Source organism: Ambystoma mexicanum, chromosome 3q (genome assembly GCF_040938575.1).
Source record: "Ambystoma mexicanum isolate Mex_15411 chromosome 3q, UKY_AmexF1_1, whole genome shotgun sequence".
In the NCBI taxonomy this organism is placed as follows: domain Eukaryota; kingdom Metazoa; phylum Chordata; class Amphibia; order Caudata; family Ambystomatidae; genus Ambystoma; species Ambystoma mexicanum.
In genome coordinates, this window is record NC_090926.1 from 309,152,736 (window position 1) to 309,180,233 (window position 27,498).

Sequence of the window (27,498 nt, forward strand, 5' to 3'; positions counted from 1 at the left end):
ATAAATAAATAAACGTACCTGCGTACCTGGCGGGGGACGATGGAAGCCTCCAGCCGTGTGGAAGCGCGGAGCGGGGATGGCCCTGCTCCGAGTCTCCACACGGCTGGAGGCTGCCATCGTCCCGCACCGAGGACAAAGGAGCAAGAAGGTAAGTGGGGTGGGGAGGGCAGGGAGGAGGGAGAGAAAAAAACAAAAACGTACCCGAGTCCCCGGCGGGGGGTGGGGGTGGGGGGAAGGCAGCCTCTCAGCCGTGAGGCAGCTCCGAGCGGGGATGGCCCTGCTTTGAGCTTCCTCATTGGCTGAGGGACTGCCAGGCTCCCCGCCATGGACAAGGAGGCTGGAAACCCGGCCGAGAATCGAGGGATTCTCGGACGGGTAACAACCCGGCTAGAGCCAGTCAGAATGCTGCTGCATTCTGCTTGACTCCCACCGGGTACTTAACATACAATATCACCCAACCTGTGTTGATTTTTCATTATCAACCTCAGCAGGATGAAAGACTGAGTTGACCTTGCTGGGAGTCGAACCTGCAACCTGCAGATCACACACACATTGCAGCAGCCAGTGCTCAACCCACTGCGCAATCTTACCGGCTATAGATATCAGAAAACCATCCTCTCCAGAAACAAAGAGTCACATGCTGCTAGCCACAACCGATGAGCCTCAATCTAAAAAAAAAAAAAAGTTTTTCTAAAATGTTTTAGGGGTAGTAAGGGAGACCTCAGGGGCCGCAGTTGCGACCCCTGGTGACACCTAAATTACGTCCATGTCCTTACTTCCTACCAGAGTTTGCACTTCAGCAGTTACTTCCTTAGAAAATGCCTGTGCCAGTCAAATGCCACTAGAGGTGATCTAATTCAGGTGAGGTGAGATGCGGGTTCAAAAGTATCAGGTGATGTTGCCATCCTGAGGCAGCCGGAGTCTTAGCAAATGCGTGATCACCATGAAGATCTGGACCGGGGCTCAAGGATCTGCAGCCGCTTCACACACTCTTGTTTCTATTCAATCAATGTTGAGCTACAGGCTCGGTCTGCCCAGCAGGTGTATCATAACTCTAACAAACAGTGCAAGTATTAAGTATTATCATAATGAGAAATGAACCATTTAGTCAAAGTTCTGTCCCCTGGCGCTGGTCACAGCTTAGAACCACTCCCCTGGGTGTCATTCAAGCCCCCGCTGTTATATGCAGCTTCAAGTGAACTTGTCTTTCTTATCTTCTTTTATTGGCAGAACCACATGCAGTTGACATTTTAATGGGAAAAGCAGAGAAATGACAAGGCAGAGCCTTCATCTTCGAACAAGGTAGACTGACCCTTGTGGTGGGGCCCTCCATGGACAAGTGCATCTCTCTTGCATCCATTTTTCTATCCGCAGTGGGAGTACAGGTGCCCCCAACTTCATCCGTAGTTCAGTCATCAAGGAGTGGGGTCTCACAAACCTGTGCCGCTCATGGTAAGCACACCGGGGGCCAAAAGGGTCCTGCATATTGAAGAGATTACGAAACCGATGGAAATGTAGGCTTTACCGAGATAATGACTCTTACAGATACAGAAGAGGTATCCTTTCCCAGGTGCTTAGGGCATAGTTCACAGGGTGTGGCTGACCACGTGGGCAGCTTCGATAACGGTGTGCACCGGCCTCTGCACACGGCTGTCAGTGACGGGCACCCGCGGGAGGATGTTGCTCTGGTTGTTAAGAATCAAAAGGGGGTTGCGGTTGGACAGGACCTCGTCACTCACTGAGATGCCATCCAAGTACTGCTTCAGCAGGTGCCGTAGCTTCTGGTTATCCTGGCACAGTACCGCCTTTTCACGCTCCAAGGCCCACTGGTCAAGCAGCACCTTGTTATAACGCTTCCAGAACTGGTCCAGGGCCGCATAGTCTTCAATGAGCTGTGGAAAAGTGAGAATAAAGAAAAGGATAGAATGTTAAAGCATAGAGACAAGTAGCTCCAGCAACATGGAAAAGGGAGAATAAAGAAAAGGACAGAATGTTAAAGCATAGAGACAAGTAGCTCCAGCAACATGGAAAGGGGAGAATACAGAAAAGGATAGAATGTTAAAGCATAGAGACAAGTAGCTCCAGCAACATGGAAAGGGGAGAATACAGAAAAGGATAGAATGTTAAAGCATAGAGACAAGGAGCTCCAGCAACATGGAAAGGGGAGAATACAGAAAAGGATAGAATGTTAAAGCATAGAGACAAGTAGCTGCAGCAATATGGAAAAGTGAGAATAAAGAAAAGGATAGAATGTTAAAGCATAGAGACAAGTAGCTCCAGCAACATGGAAAAGGGAGAATAAAGAAAAGGACAGAATGTTAAAGCATAGAGACAAGTAGCTCCAGCAACATGGAAAGGGGAGAATACAGAAAAGGATAGAATGTTAAAGCATAGAGACAAGTAGCTCCAGCAACATGGAAAGGGGAGAATACAGAAAAGGATAGAATGTTAAAGCATAGAGACAAGGAGCTCCAGCAACATGGAAAGGGGAGAATACAGAAAAGGATAGAATGTTAAAGCATAGAGACAAGTAGCTGCAGCAATATGGAAAAGTGAGAATAAAGAAAAGGATAGAATGTTAAAGCATAGAGACAAGTAGCTCCAGCAACATGGCAAAGGATACACTACAACATTATCGTCTCTCCTTTTCACAGTCCTAATCGAATGAGATAAGACATGTCCAGAAATGCATCTGCACTAGTCATTTAAAAGGATACATGCGCAGCAATGAGGATATAACACACCTGACCTTGCACAATACTCGTGATGCGTATGTCCCCTTGATGCAAACAGCACACTGGATGTTGCTCTGTATCTAGTTAAGTTGCCATATTTATGTTTGCGATTTACAAGACATTACTATGTTTCTGATGTGTTTTGGAGAATGCATACCTAGTAGTCCTCTTGTGCGACACCCAGAAGCCAAACTGGTATCCAATTCTTTGGTTGGTTTTTCAGTATGGGCCTTAACGGGTCCTGGGGGCCTGGATCTCCTTTTGGCGAGTCAACTCTGACACAAAGGCTAAGGGGCTTCTCCAGTTGTTCACTGCTTGCAGGGTTTGTTTCCAGTCTTAGATCCTAGCTAAGTTCCACGGTCAGCAAAGGCCCTGCCAAGCAGGGTGCACTGCACCCTCACCCCTCTTTCTCTCTTTGAGCAGCAGGATTCTTCCCATACAGGGAATTTTGTCAAGGCAGGTGGCATCATTTGTGGAGCTGTAGGCGAAAGCACTTTACCGTGGAAAAGGCCACAAGGTTTAAGGTGGGTGCAGTGACGTTGTGGTGGATGTTCAATCGCACCACTGCTCTCCCTTCCTGCTATTGTTTTTTGAAAGTACCTCTTTCTCTACATTTAGGGTAGGGAGGCGCGATCTATCAAAACCTTCTAGTTTTGCGGTTGATCCAAGACCTTGTGGTTCAGATTCATGCTACTCTCACGCTGTCTTATTTCTTATTGCTGTATATGAAGCTATAACAGGCAGGCTGCAGCCTACTGGTTCAAGCCAGGGCCTTGCTTTGCAGGTTTAAATCACACAATTATTACAGTTGCCAGCCAGGTGTGGGCAAGGGCAACATCTGCGCAGGCCCTTACGGTCTGTGCTGGGAATCCAAATCCTTGGCATTGACGTTCCTCCCCCTCCCAGAGAAGGGGATGCAACTGTTATCGTACTGATTTGGGGTTCTTTGAAGATGGAGCCTTACTGGTAGCTGCCTTTTCTGCCCACACCTCTCCTCAGGATTTGCTACGTCCATATGATTGGCAGGACGGTGTGGGGCAGTGGAAAGGGGTGTTGTCGTATTTGCTTGCCAGACGTTGTTCTACAGAATTGGAATGGCACAAGCATGAGGTTGTGATCCACAGCATACAGGCACCACGGCCTGGTGATCGGGCTGTGCGCTGCAGCGTATTCCTGAAGCGGTCTTCCTGAACGAATTCCCTTTCTTAGATATTCTTAGTTTTATTGTTAGCCAAGTAGAACTGTTTCCTGTAACATGTAACGAATGTTCAGCCTGGAGTAAAACCCCGTGCAGGGTATTGCTGTGCAGGTATTTTAAGGTAGAAGACCTTGGAGCCGTGGGACCTAGGTTCTGGCCCTGGCTCCAAGGCTTGGTCCCAATTATATGGACTATGGAGAGTCATAAAGCAAGGATTTTCTTGTTTACACGCCTGATGCGATACATTCTGCTGAAGTGGTCGCATGCGCTGTATGGCTCTGAGAAAGTAGCAGGTGCTACTACTGTAATGGCTGTAAAGCTGCTTAGGGGCAAGCATGATGCTGTTCAGGTAAAATAACCCACCTTTAGGTTCATAGAAATGGTTCAATAGCTTTTCAGGACTTTGATGGATATAAGCTCTATGGACTGCATGGTGCCTCACCTTCTCGGGTATTTCTGGTTGAGCCATTACTTAATGATATCCCTTATGTTTACTCTCATTAATAGCGATCAATTTATGGAGCACTGGATTCTAACTTGTGGAGTGCAGTCTTGCCTCACACCAGAGGCAAGTGCTTAACCCAGGAGCTATCCACTTTCTAATGCAATGTAATGGCGATGTAATGATATGACCTGCAATCTATGTAAGAACATTCCTTTTCAGAATGTCACGGATTTGAAGGTTCAGGTCAGAGTGTCAAAACCGAGGCTTTGCTGCTCTGCATACTGGAAATAGTTTCTGGTGATGTGTCCTCCTTCAGGAGGGACACAGATCAGTACTTTCTGGTACATGGTACCATTTCACTCTTGGCAGGGTAGCCTGTGAGAACAGGAATATCCCATTTAGAGATCTTGCGACTTTGGATTTCTGCATATTGTCTATGCCAATTGCTCTATTTTGGTCTCCCAGTATCTTGCTTCAGCTGCTCCTGTGGCCTTTCTTTTTCTCATGAAGATTAGACCTGGCTTTAGCCTGTATGGTACGGTATTTAAGTGTATGGTTTCCTGGTTGCTTAGCGATATAGTTGGGCGGCCTCTTGAGTGCAGTTTCTGTATTAAAGCCACATGGTACGGAGTTGTTTCCATGAGATGTCCGATGCTTAGATTCTCGCGCTTTTTTGGCAACCATGTTTCACTGGCCAAAGGTGGGCAGTGTTATGAATCCACTATATCGATTTAAAGTAGAAGTTCTTCCACCAGCATTAACATGGAGGTGGTTCTAACAGTCGCTTACCCTCCTAGTTTGTAGGTTGTAAGCAGTGTGTCCACATGTGGCATAGTTGTTGAATGACCTGGGCTGTGATGCCAAGGAGTGCTGGTTGAATTCTTGTACTATTTGGTAAAGCCGCATTTTGATTGCACTATGACAACGAAGGGGGTTGAAGCGATAATCCTTTAATTCCCTACCAATAACCACCAAGCTCGGTTTTCTAGAGAGTTCCTTGTGTCTCCCCTCTTCTGTATCACGCACATTTGGCTGTTAGATTAGCTGTTCTATAACCTCAGGGCACAGAGAGAGGCTAGGAGTGATATAAAATGTAGATGGCGGGCACCGTGGCCTATTTCCTGGACATGACTTGCCTCATTCTGTTAAGCATGTGATGAGTAACAGCAAGTCTCACGGAAACAATTTTAGTACTTTTTTACAAGTCAGTAAAGAGCTATTTGCTGAGTCAGTCATTCTTTTCTCGATGCTATATATTGCGCGTTTGCTGTTCTCCTCAACAGTTGTTTCATTAGATCTTTCACACTAAAGATAGAATTCAGTTTGTGGTGGTGCATGTAATAAATGGACAAATCGAAGTCAAATCAACAATATTTACTGGCAAGTAATTACAGCCTTCCCATGTTACATTACTGTCTTATTTGCCAATCACCTTTTAAATCTAGCAAGACGTCAAATGTGCCAGGAAGATGAACATCACAGCATTTCTGCATTCATCAAACAGGAGTAACATAATCAAAGCACCACTAATATGCACTCCATCCATGCGGAAAGCAAACGAATATTTTACAATAAATACCAATACACTCGGAGTGGTGGAAGTGAGCCCTCTCTCATAACCACTAATGGGAATTAGCCATCTATAATACCCTGTATGGGAATAACCCCCACCCATTAGTATAATGTCCTAGGAATGAACTATCAAATGCGACAGTGGACATAACCCCCAAACCATCACCAACAGTACCTTCCAAATGGCATTAACCTCCGGGAATAATCTCCAAGACTTGTTTCACACGCCACTTTATACGGGTATCCCACCACCAACGTGCACGCGGTCCACCATTTATCTCCTGCCCATCAGCCTCTTCTCCCTTACCTGTGCCAGGTTCTCAGAGGGCTTCTCAGCACTAGCTAGCTCAGCCTCTTGCTGCTCCTCAGCACTCAGGGTTGATGGATAGAAAGGCAGCACCTTCTCCTCCTCGGTTTCAAGCTTGCGGCACATTTCAGCCACTCGTAAGATACGCTCTCCCTGCAGAGGTGATAGGAGAGGTGGGGGAAGCAATAACAATGCATCCTTAGAAGATTGGGCATATGCCGGAGTGCCCGGCTCTTTGTACATTTTCCATTAAAATCAAAGTCTCGTGATTAGAAATGGCCTGTGAAATTCACAACATGATGGAAGGACTATTTTGTCTGCTTATTTTCCTCGGCAGCGTTCCACCCCACTTTCTTCAGCATCATACTCTATTCTCCTGACTTTCAGCTCCCAGTATCTGGAGAGAGGGGATCCTTACCAGGTTCCTGTGGTGGTTTCTAATAGATCTTTCCAATAGAGCTCAAGTTTTCACCTGGAGCTTTTGAAAAAGCACCAGGTGCAAACTGGATATGGAATGGTTTAAATGACCACCCCAGCAGGTTGCAGGAGCGCCTCCAGGCCAACTACATCATTATATTGGTGCCACTGGAGCTATTTGATACCCTCACTTACCTCTGCTCCCTTTGTACACATGAGACGAACACCATTATGGAAAGTAACCATGATTGTCTTGGCGTTTTCCAGACTGCTACCCGAAAGAACTTTTGGAGTTAAGCCTTGCAGGACTGCAAGCAGCAAATATGCATTGTAGGGTACCAAGGTTAAATGTTCATACTCCAGCACACCCTAGCACTCTCACAGGAAATAGTGGAAGAGACAGACCGGTGGCCCACCACTGTTGATGTTGTGCCCAAGAGAATACATATTTCCTGTTGGTATAAATAGCTGGATGAGCAAAATTCCTCCTAGTTGTGTGATGTGCTGATGTAGATGCTGGCGTCTGTGCTGGTGTGGTTCCGTACTCATGTATTTGTAAGAGCAAGCAGAATACACAATAGGTGCCCTGATGAATGTTGGTAGGGCGAGACATGTGCATATTCTTTTTAATGCGTTTTCTCCCATTATACAGAGCTCAATTATACACATATGATCAATTATGGGAAGTTCTTCAACCAAGTAAACAAATGCCTGATTAAAGAAAAGGTCACCACCTTCACTATTGACTGAGACATCAAATATATGAAGAACATTGTGGACTTCTTCATTGAAAAGGCTTCCTTCACCAACGGAAGTGAACCACATTTCTCCCTACCCGACGCAGGCCACTTTAGACCTTTCAGTCTGCAGCAAATCCCAAGGAGTTTATTTAAGAAGTTGCATACAGCTAAAACCAAGGCCCTTCTAGCCGGGTATACTCTCATTTTGTGGCACATGTCCGAAATACTGTACAGCATAAGCCAGATGATATGCAAACGTCTTTCTAGAGATGGTTGTAGATGTAAAAGATGCAGCAAAGTAAGTCTTAAAACTGGCTTGAATGTTGCCTGGGCAGGTTAATGAACACTTGACTTCTCCTTATATGGCGCGCTTTGGTGAGGACATGCTGGCTCTCTACAGAGGTCCAGATCAAGATTATCAATGAGCCATTTCATTGTAGGCAGCTCATTCCTTTAAAGTTAGATGAGTCTTAGGAAAAATAACATATGTCCAAATCGTCAGACAGTCGATGGGAGTGGGATGGGAGAACAAAACCCAGTACAAACAATCTCTGAAGTTGCCAGTGTTTCCATGGGGGGGTCCATGGTAGTGGACCATCGTTCAGTAGACTTTGTGATTCAAGTTCCCCCTGAAACACAGTGTTTGTTGGTTGTGAAAGTATGATTTTTAACGCTCGTGCTTGAAGTCTCATGCCAAGGACATCTGGTTGGCAGGAGAGGGTTTTATGCCTGCAAGACTGAAGGAACTTGTGGTGCTGAGAAGGTCTTGGTTCACCTGTGACTTATCTGCCATGAAGGGCTGCTATTGCAACTGGCAGAGGGTTCCACTGACTGTCCCCAGCTCGAACACACATATGCCCAGGGATGGATTGGGGAGTTTGGGGAATCCTCAATGTACCCCCAATGGGGGCCTTAATCCTGGAGTGGGTGGGGGTACCAGGTTCCTATGGCCTCCCCAGTCCCATCCTCTAGCCTATCACATGGAACTTCTTCACAACTTCAATGGCACAGCCCCCTTCTGGGTGCAGCGCTATTAAATCCAGACACAAACTAAGATAGGGCTCCAGTGCAGTCGTAAAGAACAGGCTGGACTTGGGAAGAGGCAATCATGCTATGGCTGGCCCTTCATGGGAGAGACAAATGGGGGGATAATAGAGGGTTATTGGTGAGGTTAGCTTACTCACTCTAGTGTCCAGCAGTGGGAGTTGTAATATTTTTCGCTTACATAAGAAGAATGTATTGACTGCACGTTTTTATGCTTTGGCGTGTTGTAATAATGCAGTTCGTGTGTTTGTTAAATTCGGCCTCACAATCTAATGGGTCACTTGAAGCGGATTATAAGAGACCCAATAGATTGTGAGGCCGAATTTAACAAACTATGCAATAAATTCAGTGAAAGCGGGTACTCCAACCATGATCTGGCGACGTCCTTAGAAAGAGCCTCCACCAACACACGTACTACATTATTACAACACAGCAAAAAGCAAGAACTGCCACCTTTAGTATTTGTATCAAAGTTTTCCACACAGTCACAACATCAAAAAATGTATTGCAAAGCATTGGATTATTCTAACGAATCAAGAATCTTTTTCCTAGTCCACCTGTGTTTGCCTACCAAAGAAGCAAACGTTTAAAAGCCTTATTGGACTCTTCCAAAACGAAGAAATAAAGAAAACAAGGAACTTACCCGTGCTTAAGTTGCGGGAATTGCAACAGGGTTATCAAAGGGTTGTTTGTTTTACACCCCATGACAGGAGAAAAGATCGTTCTAAGAAACATTGCCACCTGCGCAACTGAGAATGCGATATACAGCATAAGGTGTGTTGGGATGGAAATGAGCCTATCCCAACCCGTAAGCACTTTCAGGTGAGGCGAATCCCATATTAAATTGTGTAGTGTACAGGGGGTGGAGGGATCATGCTATGAAACATGACACAGAAATAATAGAGCTCGAACGATAGATGCATAACCCGTGTGTGCATAGAAAGAAACACCTTTTTTATAACTATGGCAGATGCAGAATCTGACAGAGCCGCGGGGCACAACTTTAAGCTCCATGAAAGGATACAACTAGGCCCAGATCATTAGGACAGGATGGGTTTGCATAACCAGTTCTCATGGAAGCAGCCTTTTGTCCCTCCATTGTTGCAATTACTTAGTATCACTGGGAGGAATGCCCCCTGCAAGGCCATGAGACAACACCAGACACCTCGCAGTGCCCATTCATCACAGCCAAGCTGCCAGCAGGCCTCTAACCCCCACCAAGCCTACCCAGAGCCAAGGCCCACACCGCTGACTTGATCCCCACACCCCTGCATTCTAGGATAGGGAACAACCCCAGGCCAAATGGTAAACCTACTGGCCATAAAAGATCTAAGCACGAGCGACTGTTTCACTTCGTCACATAAATACATCCTTTGTAAGGCAAGGTACAGGGATGGATAAATTAAAGATCAAAACAAGGGTGGAAGCATTCGGTGCGATAGGAGCGGTATCAACAAAGCACAGAATGCGTGGGTCAGTGTGACTGTATTTCTTCCTCCCTTCCCCCTGGCACCACCCCAAGTCTCCCAGGTGCATCCCATAGGGATGTAGCAGTAGGCTTAGCATATAATCACAGTTTTTACAATGCAACCTATGAGTGACCTGACCTTCACTACGCGGAGAGATGAGCCCAGTTGACCCATGTGGTAACTGACAGACGGTGGAGAAGGGAACCAATTGTAGCCTGGCATCCCCTATGGAGCAGGCCCATGTATATAGTGCCACCAATCAACAATGCCAGTTGTTTACTGTATACCCATGATGTGTTTGCCCTTTTTAAACCATTATTTGTACTAACTGGAGTCAGAACGTTCTCGAGCAGTCCTTTGCTGATATATTGCATTTTGTACAATTAAACCTTGCTATCCTTGCAATCAAAGGGTTGTATTAATCCTGGCATGAGCTTAAACAGGGACTTGCCTTCAGTTGTCCATGCAGCATCTACTATGTCAGCGAAACAGCATGGAAAATAAGAATATGAATGAATTAGCTCAAATCTTGCATAAGGAATAGTAACATCACCTCAGCAGTTGCTAGGCATTTTGAAGAGAAAGGACATAGCATCACACATGTGAAGTTCCAGGTCTTTGAGGTAATCAACACCAGATACTTTAAAGGTGATATGAAGAAAGGAATAGCCCAAAGAGAGGCCTTCTGGATCAACAGACTTGGTGCATTGATGCCCAAAGGGATGAATGAGGAACGGGACCTAGATTGATTTCTATGATCATCACCTACCGTTCATTCTCAGACAGAGGAACACAAATATGGAACTATGTTTTACATTTTGTGCATTAGAGCCAATCAGTTGCATATGGAACATCTAAGGTGTCATTTGTGTTGGCTCTTTTTATTGTTTTCTATGATCATGACCCACCTTTCCATTTTCAGATAGAGAAATGTAATTATGCATCTGTGCTTTACATTTTGTGCATTACAGCCAACCAGTCCCATCTGGAACTTCTTAGGCGTCATATGTTTTCATTTCTTTCATTGTTTTTGTTTCCCATGCATATTGCAAATTAGCTGTTTCTTGGGTACGATACTCACACTGTGCAATACTTAATAAATGGGGTAAAGATCTACTGATGATGATCAATGAGGACGTGAACTAGAGTGGTCCATTTGAAACACATGGAACTAAACATTCCCACTTTCCATCAGCCTACAGTCTAGCACTAACACCCCACCCCAGAATAAGCATCAACTTACAACAGACTGATTTTACTGCTTTGGACAGCTCTTTATTGCACGCAACAGAACTTGTGACAGATGCCACATGTCCCGTTACAAGCTAAATTTTCCTCATCCCATAATGGGTTAAGTTGACGTCACCTCGTTCCACCAACATTTTTGGGTTAATTTTGAAAAACTATGAACGTGCCTGTAAAGCATGCGCCGGAAAGATGCATTTCATATACTCCTTTCATTTATCTATTTATTTCCATTCATTTTTCATTCATGTTTTACACACGAGACGGAGATACTTCATTCCCATCTATTTTTTCAATCGACGTCCTATTTACATTTGACATGGCGCTACGCGTTAGCACAACGTGTGACTAACATCACATGATCACCGCGATCATGTGACCACCTCTCATATTCTTTATAGGCCGGCTTCTCTGGTTCAACTACATTTAGGGATTTGCCACCAAGGACACACCCATCCAGTTCGTAAGGTAAGAGGAAGCGGGCTCCACAATGGACAACAGATCTGTTTAGCAATGTAGCAATCAGCTTCTTTAGTTACTAAGACTTTTCTATTTTTAACAAGCTCCTGAATCCCATTCTTGACATTTTATTTCGCACATGGTGTCCACCCGAAAAAACTTAACTGACGGATCAGCCATTAGAGAGCAGGAAACCGGTAGATTTCTTGATCTTTATCTTACAGACTGAGTCATATCAGTATTTTTCAAAACTAGTTGCTGACCGTATGTTACATACTTTTTTACAGTTGTGATAAATATGCTGTGAAAGGTGCCAGTGATCATTCAAGCGACATGTTTGACTAATGCAGGTTTGGGTTTAACTCACATCTTATCTTCTGACACGAAGCTATACCCCATATGTGACCAAATGGCCGGTCAGGCACTGATTCTTAGATATTGCAGACACTCTCACCCCAGGTCTACGGTATTTCCTATCCATCACATGCCTTTTAGCTTTAACTTCATGAATGAGTGTAAGTGTAACATTAGGTGCACTGCAAGCAATACTCGTCATAGTGGTCACTTGAGATCAGACCATTGTGACTTTATTTCTGAAATCCATGTACATGCACAGTCCCATCGGAATTGATTTGTGGAATATGCACTCTTTGTCGGTGTTGTGACATCAATGAGAGACCTTTTGTCAGGTTCCCTATTTATCTAAGAGCCCGGAATTGCCCTAGGAAGCTCAGGGCAGGTGTGAAAAAGCACTAGACATGGTAGATCTTAAAAGGAAACGTTCCTATGTAAATCTACTAATCAAATTCCAGTCTTCCTTAACTAGCATTCTTTGGGAGACTGGAGTGATCCCAGTTCAAGATGATGACTGCCATTCTTAGAGCTCATTGGTTCTCCAACTGCAGTGAGGTAGTTTGGAACCTTGAGAGATTTTCTAAACTGCCTTTCATTCAGATACCAAGTTTAAATGGTCGCAGTTCATCTAGCTCCTGCGAAAACAATACATTTTGAAAAGCCAAGCAAGCACAAGAAGAAACTGAGTCAAGATTTTAGGTCTAGGGAAGAGTGTTTAGCTGCAACTAGAGACTGAGTTCAAGTGTAGGCAGAGCCTGCAGCTACCAAGCGAAGCCAAGTTCTGTTAATGTGTTTTAAAGATAAGGTTGAACTGTTCATTTTTACAAGAGACTTCCTGTATCACTCTAGTTATTTAACTTCCTGTTTTGTTTACAAAGTTTGCCTGAAGCTTTCACTCACTCCTTAAGGCTTAAGGCTCTCATAGAGGTTGAATGAATGTGAAATTGTGTGCGTTCAAAAGTAATCTGCTGAGCAATGTGGCAACATTTTGAAAACAATAAAATCTAATACATTGCAGGGTATCCCACGTACTAATCTCTAACAGTAGCGCTAGTACTGATCTACGTTTTTCAGTGTCAGCAGGCCTTTTTTGGAAGCGTTATACTTTTCTGACCTACGAGTAAAGGACCCTGCATTTGGAGTCACTGAGCGTGCACACTTTGCCAGAATTCAGAAAACCCATTCAGAGTTTATGCGTCAGTGAAATTGACAACTTAAGGACTGATTTCTTTCCTTTTTCACAGCGTTTGCAAGCGCGGTTCGTGAGGCAACTTGATGCTGAGCTGACTGGTTAGTGAGAGGGGACCGAACTATTTTTAATGAAAAAATGATTCTGTTGCAACTCAATCGGTATTACCGAGGTAAGACTTGGGACAGATATAATATTTTCGGGAAGCACGATTCCCATTATGTTTTAAATACTTTTGTTGGTTTAAAAGCTCAAGTTCCTGACTAATAAGCAGAGAGTAAGCTATAAAGGAAAAAGACAATTCAAAGTTTCTTTCTGAGGGATCAAATATACACTGTTTGGGATTTATTCAGTAAGAGTCAATCTTAGACAAGCCAACAGCCCAAGTGATTTAAAGAACCCCTTTAAGGTGTAGGAACCTTTCTGACAAGTCTGAGTTTGGTGAAGAGAAACTCAGTCAAGGAGTTTTTTCACAACAGCCTTTTAGCAGAAAAGCAAAGGCTTTCAGGTATGAGGGAACCTCTTAAGATAAGTTATACTTGGAAATGTAGGAAGTATTCCATGCAGTAATGTATAATCTGTATGCTTTGTCCACAGGTCAGAGTGGGTCGCCAATCCAGACTTCAGAGGGCGACAACCAGAACCAGAGTTCGTTATTTCATATACTTCCCTTTTCCCCTCAGGATTGTCTGTGCAATTTTAAAACTAAAGGATTGCAGGGCGGAACAAACCTAGGTGGTCCGTGGGGCTATCAGCCTCTCCTGCAGGAACCTGAGACCTTTATGATACCTCATACTGTATAAGCATATTTTGTTCTCCAACTGGTCTTTGCCTATTTGTGTTTTTTATCTTTGGCCCGACTGTTTTTTATCAGTATCACTTTCATTATGCTTTTTTATCTTATTTATGGCTTTTGTATTACTTTTATTATGTTTTCATTACTACTATCATTTAGTTTTGTATGCTCGCATGTCTTAATCATCATTTCTCTGCTTCATGATTAGTTATGATTATAATTGATTTGACTTATTCACCAATAACTTACGCCATGTTTTATGATCGTGTAAATGTACATGGAGTTAATCTTTGATCACAAAATTGTGACCTATGTGAACCTTTGGTGACACACAATTGGTTGTTTTGGTTAATTTGGTCTTGTGTTACCTTTGACTGTACTGGTTGGGTTAACATCAAAGAGTTTTTGCCCTGATAAATGACTATAACGGTCCAAAATGCATTGGCCAAGTGGCATCTGCAAACTAATCAAACATAATAAAATGATCACGCAACATCATCGTATTTGAGTATTTCAAATATTTATAGATACAAACTAGAATCATTAGACTACAAAATGTTCTAACCACTTTGTGGTCTTTAGGGTAGCCCTCACCAACGGCTATCTAGCCAGGGTCCTTTTCCCTTTATCTTACTTCAGTGTCCGGTACAGTGTCACAGAGACTTTTCAGAGGGTTTGCACCCCACTCACATTATCTAAAGTATCAGCATCCAAAAATAATTCTTTATAAACCCAGCTGTGCCCACTCACCAGCAATACAACATATAATGGCACAATCTCAGCACCTAATCCTGTAATGTGGGCTGAGCTTTAATCAGACACAATCAGACATTTGCCAGGGACTAAATAGCCAAGTAAAACAAATATATGTAGACCCACAATTTAACATCCCTGCCTCTAAGAACCTGTTCAGTCTGTTATGGTTTCACTAACTCGGAGCACAGTAACACAGGCCACCAGATGGGTGGTTATAAATAACTGGCCAGTTGGGGAGGAGGAGAGGGAAGGGAATCTGAAAGGATAGGATGGCAAGGAAGGGTGGGAAAGGAATTAGAGTTGAAACATGCAATATTTTAGAAGACCAACAGAAGCAATATTTTATTTGGGAACTACAAGCATGGGTATATAGGGAATAGTTATATAGAAGCAGCATTTTGTACTGCAGTAACCTGTATGTTACTGAGTTAACCTGTGTGTTGAGGGTGATTGATAAGTCCATTTGGACCCCTTGTTTATTCACCTTCATCACCATCGGGTGTGGGGAGGTTATTACTGGTGAGCAGACTGCAGGGGGCTTCCAACCACTATAATGATTTTCAACTTGTTTTCAGCCACAAATGTACTGATTATTAGCAAACATTTAGTGTAGCAGTTTGTGTTGGTAGGGCATGTGGGGTTAATAGACCAATGAGCTGTGTGCCCTCATCGGTCGCTGGTGCCCTCAATGATAGCATTAGTTGCCCATGACTGAATGAGATATAATAATGGAAGAAAATAAATCCTAAAGAGAATAGGTGAAAGGACCTGCCCCATTGGAACTATCATTTTATTTAATGCAAAGCAGTACAGTGGCAAAGCTATGACTTTTTACCATCCCATAAGAAAGCCTTCTAGCCACTTTGGGACAAAATTTCTCATTCATGTCTGATGGAGTATATCGAGAAGAACTGAACTGTCGATGGTGTGGAACACTGGTGAGAGATGCAATAGAACCAACTGTGTTTCACAATCAACCTGTCATCTCAGATCGTTTAGCAGGAAAGTCACCTTGGATTATGTACCTTTAGGAGGACGGAAGCCACGCTGAACTTGGAACACAATACTGTGGGTTTCTATAAACATCTGTAGTTGTTGGGCCACAATTTCCTCCAGACTGCAAGGTAAGGCAAATTCGAGATGGATGTATAGTTTGGCAATTTGTTTGGGTCTGATAGAGTTTTTCAGTGGAGGGTTTGTTATCCATGCCCTTTGCAACATGCCGAGGACATGGCTTGCTGTCAATGAGAGCTCTGCAACACTTATCAGGAATTCAGCCATGAGATATCCGTCTTCTTGTGGACAATGTTGGATACAAGTGTGTGGATGGTTGCTTACCTGTGACATCTTTGTCCCAGTGCCTCTTTCACGGTTATCCCCAATTTCCAACTCATTATCATTCCCCGTTTCCATCAACCCATGATTTCTCTTCTAACCTCAGCCTCTCCTACTCACCCCTTTCCATTTTCCTGTAGCCCCCTTTGACTTTTCCCCTTCAGTGCTTTGAAGTAGGCTGAAGGTGCTGTTATGCACTAAACACAAACCATAATACATTCATACATATATTCACACTTTTTACTGGTGCTTCAGAGTGCTCATATGAGTGGCATGCCAGGGTATGCATTAGAAGGAAATGACCATCCAGGTCTTTTAGGGGACTAACGATGTCCAGACAGAGAAAGGACAATCACTTCTAGTTCTAAAGGAAGCTTAAGGTTTAAGGAACCAATGGGATACCTCTAGATGGATTTGTAAGTACCGCTGAAGCACATGGGAGCAGATGCAAAATCATCTGCTTTCTGGGGATAAGTGTCAGATTCACCTCCACCTTGTTGCTGGAGGTAAATCCTCAACATAACCTCAAAAAAAGGGCAGATTTTCCACTTAATATTGCGGCCGGCGATAAGTCCACTAAAAATACCCATGACTCCAACAATGAGCAATTACATCACCCAACAACCACTTGTAATCCTGTGCTAACAGTAATTGAGTTTGGAGGTAATTTGGTGGATTTACCTTCAAATTATCACCAAAACTTGTAATGAGGCCCGGCCCTCTGTGTTCTGCTATTCATATATGGAAACAAACAAAGACTCATTATGAGTTTGGCGGGCAAATCAGCAGTAAATCTGCTAATTTACCACCAAACCCATTCACTGCTACGGACATTTGAGTCGTCGGGTTATGAGCGGTGGCAGGGTGGTGTAAATTCCCCTTTTTGGACCACATGGGGATTTTTACGCCATTACCGTGTGCAGTAATTCCGATGATTTTAGGAGGTAAATGAAGGATTTACCTCCAGTTTTTGCTGGAGGTGAATCGTCTACTTTACCTCCTAACTTGGAATTCAGAGTTGAAGGAAAAATGGCAGGAATTCCGTTACCACCAAAAAAGAGGTGGTAATTAAATTATCTGCACTTTTTTACTGCACCACTAAACTTGCAATGAGGCCTTCATGTGTTGCAGATGATGATGGTGGTGCAGGCAAAAGGGCCCAGTAGCATTGAGGCGAGACTGTGATTTGTGAGGATATGGAAGCTGAGTGACATGACTGTCACTTAAATAGGCTGGATGCATTTGTCCTAATACTTGTAATTAGACTTCAGACCAGGATCCACTCAGACACCAAGGCTGCCACAAACAACTCCATGGTGAACCATCCCACCCATTGACCTTAAAAGTTAATGCAGTTTTCTGAAGGAGATGTGCACTTTTGTTTAACCTTTTCAAGCTTTTCAATATGTTTCACTGCATTTACAGCTGTCATACTACCATTATGATATACTTATCAGTGCTAAACTAGCATGATCTTAGTTTAGGGGGCACTATATAATTCTGCATTTAAAAGCTTTGTTGGCATTGCAATTAACAATACATGATTAACTTGGCTGGGGCTGGCTTTGTAATGTAATCCAATTTCCAAACTGGCAAAACTGGCCAATTGAGCTGAACTATGGAAAACTTGGAGCCAGAGTGTATTGAAGCATAGCCCTTGGCAATTGGAATATTAAGCGCTCGATCCATAGCAGCATCAGGGAATCTTTGAGCAACAATCAGAAGATAGGATGTTATGTGCTTTTGATTGCTTCTATGCTAGCCAGTTAAGAAATAGAGTCATGTGCATCCAATAGCCTGACAATGGGCCTCATCACAAGTTGGGCGGTAGCCCTTAAATACGGCAGTAACGCTATTACCGCCGCATTCAATGGTCTGCCCAATCATGAGTTGGGTGGAAAAATGTGAGTTTTACCTCCAGATTTTTGCTGGAGGTTAAAAACAGCATTTTCCAGCCGTTTGCATCAATATTAGTGTTGCGCTAATTGTGCCGGTGCTAATAGCGCCGCCCCATACTTAGTGCCCCCGCAACTTGGGATTCAGTGCAAATTGCGCCATACCGAGTTGCAGTAACGCTAATTACATTGGGCGGTATCCAGACGCAATTAGCACCAGGTTACTGCCCAACTTGTGATGAGACCCAAAGTATTTAATCCTGGTGGCATTTGTACTGCCTTATATGTTTTGGTTGTTCTTTCAGGTGCTGTAGTGACACACAGAATCAGATGGCACCTTGGTGTCCGAAGTATTAGAATGTTTTTGTCTCTTCTCCCCAGCGTACTACTTGTATATCCAAAAGCGTTGTACCCATCTTACCCAGAAAATTGTGCCGTAGGAACCATCATTTTCCAACCATAATTTTAAACACCTTTCCTGGGGGGAACCACTCTCTCAAACTCTGTTGGAAAGTTGTGGCGTCACTCGCATGTGGGAATGTACACTTAAGGCACACCATTTATGAGGTTCACCAGTCGCCACTGTCTTTGTTCCTCTCCTGGATCAAGTAAGTCACTGTTCAGGAAGGGTTTGGGGAGTGTTCCTTTGACTCTCCTATACCTGTGCAGTCCCTTTGCAGTTCCAGTTCCGATGCCATTGTCCCACCTCTCCCCTGTAGCCATTCTGGGATGTGTGGGATAGGTGCTCCTGAATGTGGAAGCATAGTCATCTCCCATTTAGGCAACCAGTCTGTCCCTCCTGTTCCAGGCTGGGTCTTGTCCATCGGGTCCAGGTGCATTGAGGTATTTTCAGTTTTTCTCTGCACTGTGCAGCTCCCAGACACCCATTATCCATCCCCGGGGTCTGTTGTGTCTGATTAGTTTAGTTTATTTAGAAAGCACACCTAACCCTCGGGTATCTGGGCACTTTCATTTTGGTAGTCGTGGTATCACAGGAACCATCTGAGAAAGTCAAAACAGAGACCTGGCTAGGATAGAGGCTGATAGGCAACGGGTCAGAGAAACAACCACCAATACACAGACATGGCTCCATGCATACTGGAGAGCCAGGCCAGGGCCCCCCTATATTCTCCCACACCACCTTTGGGGTAAGTCTGGCTCTGGTAGGCCACCTACCGCAGCTTGAGAGAGGTTGGTAGCCCCCATCACCCCTCACAACATTATGAAGATTTTTTTCATCTAAATACTCAGGAGAATGGTAATGCAATGATGTCTCATCCACCAAGCCCTTCTACTGAATGTGAAACTGCATAACTTCCTCATATATATTTATTTTATTTATTTATTTGCATTTTTAAAGCACAAATGAGCCCTAGGGCATCGTGGCACTGTTACAGATATACATTGCTGGTTGCAGAGGTAGGCTCAGAGGTTACATTGAAATTTGCATTTACGGTTAATCTTAGAGTTACATAGACATTGTAGATTGCAGAGAACTTAGGGTTAAGCAGGGCTGGAAGTGTGAACAGGCTGGGGGTGCAGTGTGAGGTTATGTGAAGAGTGTGGTTTTGAGGGATTTGCGGAAGGAATAAAGAGAGGGTTCTGCTCTGAGCGTGTAGGGGAGGGCCTTCCAGAGTTTAGGTGCTATATGAAGGAAGCTTATCCATCAATGTTTGGGGTGACAGTGTCCACCTCCTCTCCTTAAAGCACTGGCATCTCTGGTGAAAATCTCCTCAACAATGATGATACCTACACGACGATGAGCCAGGGTATCAACAAGACTGACCGACGATGGGTCTTTCTCATTGAGGATCACTCACAGATGAGACCTCAACAACTAACTGCAAAACCAATCGGTCAACTACTGTGCCAAAGGCTTCGCTGGGTTTGACTGAAATTTCATTGGAGAAAGACAATGATCCCCTGGTGGCAAAACACAAACACTGGCAGTGTTGAAGACATAAGCACCTCCGGGCTCACCAGAACCCTTAACTCTGAGACTTCATCAATGTCAGTCTCCTCACTTACGCACTTCATTGCTTTTTAGAGTCATTAATGGGCTTCTTAGTGCTGTGCTTTTGCAGCCAAATAAAGGGCCTCCTTTCACTGTCCTGCCTTGTTAGTGTGGCTACACACTGGTGCAATTTACAGAAATCCCACTAATGTCCTCTTGACAGATGCTTTTCCTACAACACCTGCTGAAAGACTTGGAAAGCAACATCTTCATTGCTGTCCCAAACTACAGAATTGATATAACAAATTATTAGAGCAACCCTGATTATACAAAAAGACCCAAAAACTAATTCATTATACTTATAACATAAACATTGTATATTACATTTCATACATGTCAATCATTACCACAGGTAAATGAACCCAACACATTCCCTACATAAAACTTCCATAAACATTTATAATCATAATAACCATTAGTACATCTTTGGACTATCAAATGACTCAACAGTATGCCTGTTTATAATTGAGAGGGGACTGGTATTGGTATTGATTTGAACTAACAATAATGAGTGCCCGGTGTGTGTTTGGTGACAGACACTGTGCATTACAAAAAGGCCAACACAACTGTGTTTTGGCCTTTAACCTATTCTGATGACTGTAGGTAGGACGGCCTTCATCAGGACAAGGAATTGCAGTCTGGGCTCAGATGAACTCTCCTGTGGTGGAATTCTAAAAAAACAAATGTAAAGTGCTAAGCGCGGGTCCTTTTCCGGGCTAAACATATAACAAGCTCCAATGGTAGCTAGAAAGTGTCCACATAAGGGGAGACTTACCGTGCCTCAATTCATGTAGCAAGTAAATTCAATGGTTGTGCATTGTGCATAGGTGGATGTGTAATCAGACTCTAGTTGTCCTAGGTCGAGACCTATAGGTGAAAAACAGGCCGTTACTATAGGGCCCTTCCACACGTGGATTCACACCCTTCTACTGAGGGATCGAAATTGAGGTGATGGTGTAGAAAAACGTACACCACTTGTGATTAATCTCCCATGCACTTTGATAGTTTCAGCACCCCGTTGCTGGGGATCCTCTAGTGATCCCTGTATCCTCTTCTAATCGGGGAGCCTATCAAGAGGATAATTCACCAGGTGAGTCAGTGTCTAAACATCATGCTACAAGCATCACCTACTCAAACATTAGTTGTAGAATAGCGTGTGTGGATGACTATTTTAGTCCAACCGTGAAAATATATAGATTACAGATATGGTTGTGCACCATACTGCAGCCACGGTATCCCCCGATAGATAAAGGAGTGTGCACGAGCGTCCTCGGGATCGCTCCCATGTCGATACTATCTACGGTCCTGCTTACGTGCAATAAAAACTGCATAGCCAACCTGGATTGGCCTTACCAGAGTGCATGAATGGGTCTCTCTTGGGGGGGAAATCGGGAAATCATAAACCAAATGTTCCGTGCAGTAACTGTGGTTGCCACACGCCAGTAGCCGTGCTTGTAACTTTCGAGTCAGGCGTCATGGTAATCAGACGCCTTGGTTCAGTGTGGCCAGTGAATGTATATATAGGTGGACTGCTCCAGTTAGTACTAAATGGACTGTCACTGTGGTGCAGGGGTAGTCCATCTGATAAGGTCCTGCATCTGTATAACTATATTTATATATGAACCTTCATCTTATCGAAATCAAATTCTAGGCAAAAGATTTTGATATCGGAAATTTAGATGCATGGAAAAAATCAATGTCTGAATACCGGACCGTACATTTCATACTGTGTACATTCTTGAATTGACCGTCACTGCGGTGCAAAGGTGGTCCATCTAATAAAGACCAGCGTCTGTGTGGCAATATTTATATTTTTGGTTTTTAACGGTTCAAAACAAAATTTCGCAAAAATATTTTGGATGAAAGAAATCGGTATATGAGTTGGAACGTACATTTCTGACAGGTCTGCCAATCTTGTTCCTGCAGGAGTGCCGATGGCCCACCAGACCCCCCCCCTAGTCTGCCAGTCCAACAATCTTTCTAGTTAAAATTGTCCAACTGGCAAACTCAAGGGGAAAGGGGAAGTGGAGAAAATAAAAAATGCCTAATCTTCTACTGCACTCGTCGCCTGCTCTCTTCTTGAAAGGACTCTTCAGTAGAAGACCTATAATAAATCACAACAGGTTACTCATTCTAGTCTGCTGTTATCTAACTCCAGAACTATTTTGAACCCAAGCTCCCCTCAGTACCTGCTGCCTATGCCTTAAGGCTGATAGGCTTGTATATTTTCACTGACTGCTGATATTCTGCATTTAGAAACATATGCTGCTGGGATTTTCTCTGGTTACTGCTTCCCTGCTGCTTCAGATGTAAAAAATGTTGCTTGTGTCTGGCTTCTTTTCGAAAATAATAAATAATGGCTTTAATTGCTGCTTCAGTTCAATTGTGATAATAACAAACATATTTTTTCAGCTGCTTGCACCGTGCTGATGCACGCAATAATTTCTTTGCTTACTTGCAGTTCGCGGATACACTGCGTGTTGTTTACTGAGCAGACGCAACTATAAAACGATGAAAATAAAGTCTCTCATTGCTCCGCCAAGAATACGTGTCTTGTCAGCGCTACTGTGTACTACGTTAACTGACACAAAGACAAAATAAACAAGATGCGCGCGTGATGTTCACAGGTGCCTTCCTTTAATGCACACGCAATCGTAAACCTTCAGGCTCCGACTCTGAACCAAAATATGCCATTTACCCTACAAAATGAGTTATGACATTAGCTGGGTTAGTATCTGTCACAACGCCATCTGCCCGCACGCCACTGTTAATATGTATTACACGCGCTGCATGCTTAATGCTTTAAACTCCGCTCGTGCGTGTGATTTTATCCACTGAACTACGTGACTTCTGAATTTACCAAAACACTTCTTCCTGTTTCACTGCACTCAGCAAGCTCCTTACTAGCCTCAGTTCAGAAAATAATTACAATTTTAGAATTAGGAATGAATGCACTTAGCTTAGTCTCTTGGTCTTGACCTCAATTCCAGCTGACTGATCCTATTTAACATTGAAATAACTTTCTATTACTATAGGTAGTTCTTAACACTTTATTTACAGGAGCTACAAGGGCAATGACCTGCTCTGAAACAAACTTTAATGAAAGGCAGTTTAGAACCCAACTAAGAATTCTAAATTGCATCACAATCTGCCTTAGCCAATCAAGGCTGTAGAACTGAATCTCCATCTTGGCCTAGGGAAACAAAGGCTTCCTGAGGGAAGAACATTAAGGAAAAAACTTCTTGCAGACCCACTACACCACCCAACACCAACCTAAGCCTTAGACCAACCTCCCCTTCCACACCTCCAGAGGAAATGCTTGAAGCACGGACTATAACATGGACCCCTAACAGTATTGACAGTATTGTGAGGGAAATAAGGAACCCTGACAATTTCAAGCTGTGTTCGTGCTCGCCCCTCCACTCAGTGAGACAGCATCTAGTCGAGCTAAAACCTGTTGTATTGCCCTTGAACCCATGATGTTTGACTGCAAGGACCGCTCACTGTGTAGATACAATCCTGCCGTGCCAAGATGGTACATCTAATGGAGCCACATGGAGCCATAGGTGTATGACAACTGGGGATGTGTCAGGTTTCCTTTATTAATTCCCCTTTATTTGAAGACTGTACATTAGTTTTGTGTGAGTTGGAAGTTTTCTACTTTGGTTGGTTTGGCCTTAACTTCTTAATATAGAATCCTGATTCTGGCCCAAGGAGAGATGGAGTTTCTCAATAGAAGCTCTGATTGGCTAGAGAGGACAGCAGAACTACAATGAACATTCTAAACTGTCACTCTCTGCCTTTCATAGTCGTAGCATCAGCTGAGAGGATGTGTTTTGTAGCTGCTCCTGCTGAAGTCTTGGGCCTTGTGGATTGAACTTTCAGGTCCTTGGCAGTCGAGCAGCTACTCTTTTGGGGTTTCAGGAGAAGTATCCAGATGGTCAGGAGAATTCTCTAAAGATTGGAAATCCTGAAGTTCTTGTGAAAACCATATTTAAGATAAGTGACTTTCCTTTGGATATTTAAATCTGTTGCTCAGAATTTCTTTTAGTCATTTTAAAAAAGTAAATTTGAGCTTTGAACTATTAATTTGCACTGTTTTAAAGAGCGCGCAAATTTTGGTTTTCATTTGATAGCGCAAACAAATCAAATTTCGCGCGTACTAAGTACTTAGCACGTGTGACGTGTTGTCCTCCTCATGTACGATTGGACTTCTGCGCATGCAAGAACTCTTCTACTGGTGCGTGTGGATTTACTGTTACGTGTGCGCATCAAAAATTACTATGTGTATTCGTCAGCACGTGCGCGCGTCAAATATTGCTACGTGCGTTCTCCAGCGTGTGTGCACATCAAATATTGCTACGTGTGTTCTTCAGCGCGTGTGTGCGTCAAATATTGCTACGTGTATTCTTCAGTGCATGCGCATGTCGAATATTGCTACGTGGGTTCTCCAGTGCATGTGCGCGTCAAATATTGCTACGTGTATACTTCAGCGCGTGTGCGCATCAAATATTGCTACGTGTGTTCTTCAGCGCATGTGTTCTTCAGCGCGTGTGCGTGATAAAAGTTGCTACATGTTTTTAGTCAAGTGTGCGTGTTTTATACAAATCCACATACTTTCTTCAGCGCGTGTGTGCGGAACTGTTTGCTGCGTGTTTTCTATCGCGGGTGCGCATGTTCTTCATAAAACAACGTTTTCTCTTCAGCGCGTGTTCGCAATAAACATTGATACGTGTATTTAGTTAAGTGTGCGCGTGTTCTACAAAATCCATGTATTTTCTTCAGCGCGGGTGCGCGCGACCTTCAAGAATCAACGTACTCAATCTTCGCGCGTGCATGTTTTGAACTGAAGTGTAAAGAATGAAGAACAGCATTCATTAAAGCCCATCATTTACTGGAACTATGTACAGTTTTAATGGCAAAGGTCAAGGCTCATAAGGATTGCTTAAGAAAAAGGAGTTGCAACTAGAAAGGTGGTTGGGTCATGGTTCAGCGAAAATGGACAAGGTTATGGCTTCAGCCCATATGCTTCTCTATGGTTTTATGAAGCTTTTCAAGAGAATAATAAGTGTCTGAATTGGATCAGTTGGATTAATAAGGGAATTCTGAAGCTGGGGGATGTGATGGATGGAGACCAATTGTTGGGATTTGAGGCTCTGCAGTGTAGATATGGTTTACACCGAAGAGAATTAAATAGATTCTTGGCTTTAGCTGCAATGGTTAATTTGAAGACAGGTATCGCTGGTGGTTCTGTTGGGAGGAAACCGGAAATTAGCATATTACTGGAAGGTCAGGAATTTTGTGTGAGTACTTAAATGCAATTTATGCCTTTTGATGAGAATTTTCAATCAGCATGGACTGGATTGAAGGAAAATTGGTCCAATGATATTGGTAGGGTCATTACTGATATGGATTGGAGTAACATCCTGAAGGTGAATTTGAACTTGGGAGTGGACATGGGTTTACGTCTGATTCGTCAGAAAGTTATTGGACGGCTTTATTGGACTCCAGTTAAGATGTTTAAATTAGGGCTTCAATCGGATGATTTATGCTGGTGTTGTGGTACTCTTTTACATTTGATGCGGGAGTGTCCGAGGGTGCAATTGTTTTGGAAGGAGGTCATTGACAGGACTGATTTGATTTGTGGAGTAACCTTGCAGAGATCCGCAGCAAACATACGTTTATTATCTCATATTGATAGATGTGTGCGTGCTAGGAAACATTCTAATTGGATTGATAGGGCTATGATGGTAGCAACTAAGATAATTCTCAGAATTTGGAAAAAGAGAATAAAGCCTAATGTTGATGACTGGTTGACTGAATTGCAAGTTTTATCACAATATGATAAGGTTTCATTGGAAAATAAAGATAAAAATGAGGAATACATGAAGGTATAGGGACCTTTTGTGGCTCTTTATGACTGATGTGAAAGTGGAATTGTTCTGGTGGATATGTCATTTTAGAGGTAAGAGAATGAGGTGGAGATGAAGGGGTGGGTGTTTTTTTTTTCTTCTTTTCTTCCCATTTGTGTTGTCTATTGTGCTGTTTTGTGTACACTAGTTAGTTTGAATATTACGTTTCGCAGGATGAAGCTATTTTTGATGAATTTGATGATATGTAATGTTTAAATTGTTCAGCAAATTATGTCATGACGTTTTACTGTGAGACATTGTATACTTTATGTACGGTTCTTATTGTTTTTTGCAAACTTAATAAATTGTGTTTAAAAAAAAAGAAAAAAAAGAAAAAAGAAAAAGAAAAAGGAGTTGCTGTTAATTTCAAGAGACTCAAGAAAGAGGTAGAAAGATTTTCAGTCATTTCTTCAGTCTTCTCAGAGATATTTTAGGAGAAGAACCAGGTATGATTCTTTACACTTTAGTTAAGGATTAAAAGTCTTTTAACCTCGATATTAAGTAAGTAATATGAGGATTTGTATTTGTTTATGTATTCACTGCAGGTTCAGCATCAGATAGTCTTGACGTCGCCAACCTGTTTTTTTATTTATGTTATCCACTTCCCCCTTTCCCTTTGGGGTGTAGTAAGCAGAGCTGAGTTTTATCTAGTTGTGAGAATTACACGTCAGGGGGATTGTCGGGGGTTCAGCAGCTTCCGCAGACGCAGGAATACTCTCAGCCTGACAGAATGAAAGGCCAATAACCTTAGTCCACCTGAGCTGTCATGAACCCCGACTAGACCTCCATGGAGGCCTTAGGATCTTTGATCAGGGAGTTACGGGAGGAGTTGAAAATATCCCGTAATGAGAATGCTTCACTTAGTCAAAAGGTGGATGTCTTGAGTGAAAAAGTGACACACATTCAACAGATGAGAGAAAGGAGAGAGGATGAGGTGTCTGGGGACGCTGGTTCTCCGCCAGAGTTACAAAAGGAGGGAGGTGACTGGTTACCCCATATATTACGGGCCTCACGAGCTAGTGAAGGAGTTAGAAGTTTAGTTATGCCGGTTCCCTTGGCGCCACCTGAACGTTATCAAGGGGACTCAAAGAGGTTTAAGATGTTTTTAACTCGATGTGAGTTACATTAAATGAGTAGACCAGAGATCTTCCCTACTGATGCCTCCAGGGTTATGTTATGTTACCTGGACTTGTAAAGCGCACGGTCGCCCAAGGGCATCATGGCGCTGGTGAGGAAGCTACCGAGCAGGAAGAACAGTAGTAGCCAGAGAGCTAAAATAGAGTTGTTTTCAGGGCTTTCCTGAAAGCCAAATGGTTAGAGGTAGACTTGAGTAGCAGTGGGAGGGTGTTCCACAGCCTGGCCGCAGCAATGGAAAAGGCTCTGCCACCGAGTTTTTCCCGGTTGTACCTAGGGACCACCAAGAGGTTGGTGGTCGAGGAGCGAAGATTGCGTTCCGGGATATATCGGACAAATTTGGTTTGAAGAAACTCAGCTCCTAGGCCCTGGATTGCCCGGTGGACAATACACAGTGACTTAAACTTAACTCGCTGGACCACTGGAAGCCAGTGAAGTTGGCGAAGCACTGGCGAGATATGTGCTCCATAGGGAGAACCTGT

The 27,498-nt window shown here is 43.5% G+C and overlaps 1 protein-coding gene across 2 annotated transcripts in view; it reads right to left on the bottom strand.

Annotated features, from left to right (window-relative positions):
- Window positions 1–1,207: 1,207 nt before the first annotated feature.
- Window positions 1,208–27,498, bottom strand: part of CCDC65 (coiled-coil domain containing 65) — a 209,905-nt gene continuing 183,614 nt past the window's right edge. The window contains exons 9-10 of one of the 2 annotated variants that reach the window (XM_069653849.1): window positions 6,258–6,410; window positions 1,208–1,892 (exon numbers count right to left, since the gene is read on the bottom strand). In XM_069653849.1, coding sequence (XP_069509950.1) covers window positions 1,587–1,892; window positions 6,258–6,410 — 459 coding nt within the window. In that variant the 3' untranslated portion in view covers window positions 1,208–1,586. The remainder of the gene's footprint in view (window positions 1,893–6,257; window positions 6,411–27,498) is intronic. The other variant, XM_069653848.1, reaches the window with a different exon arrangement.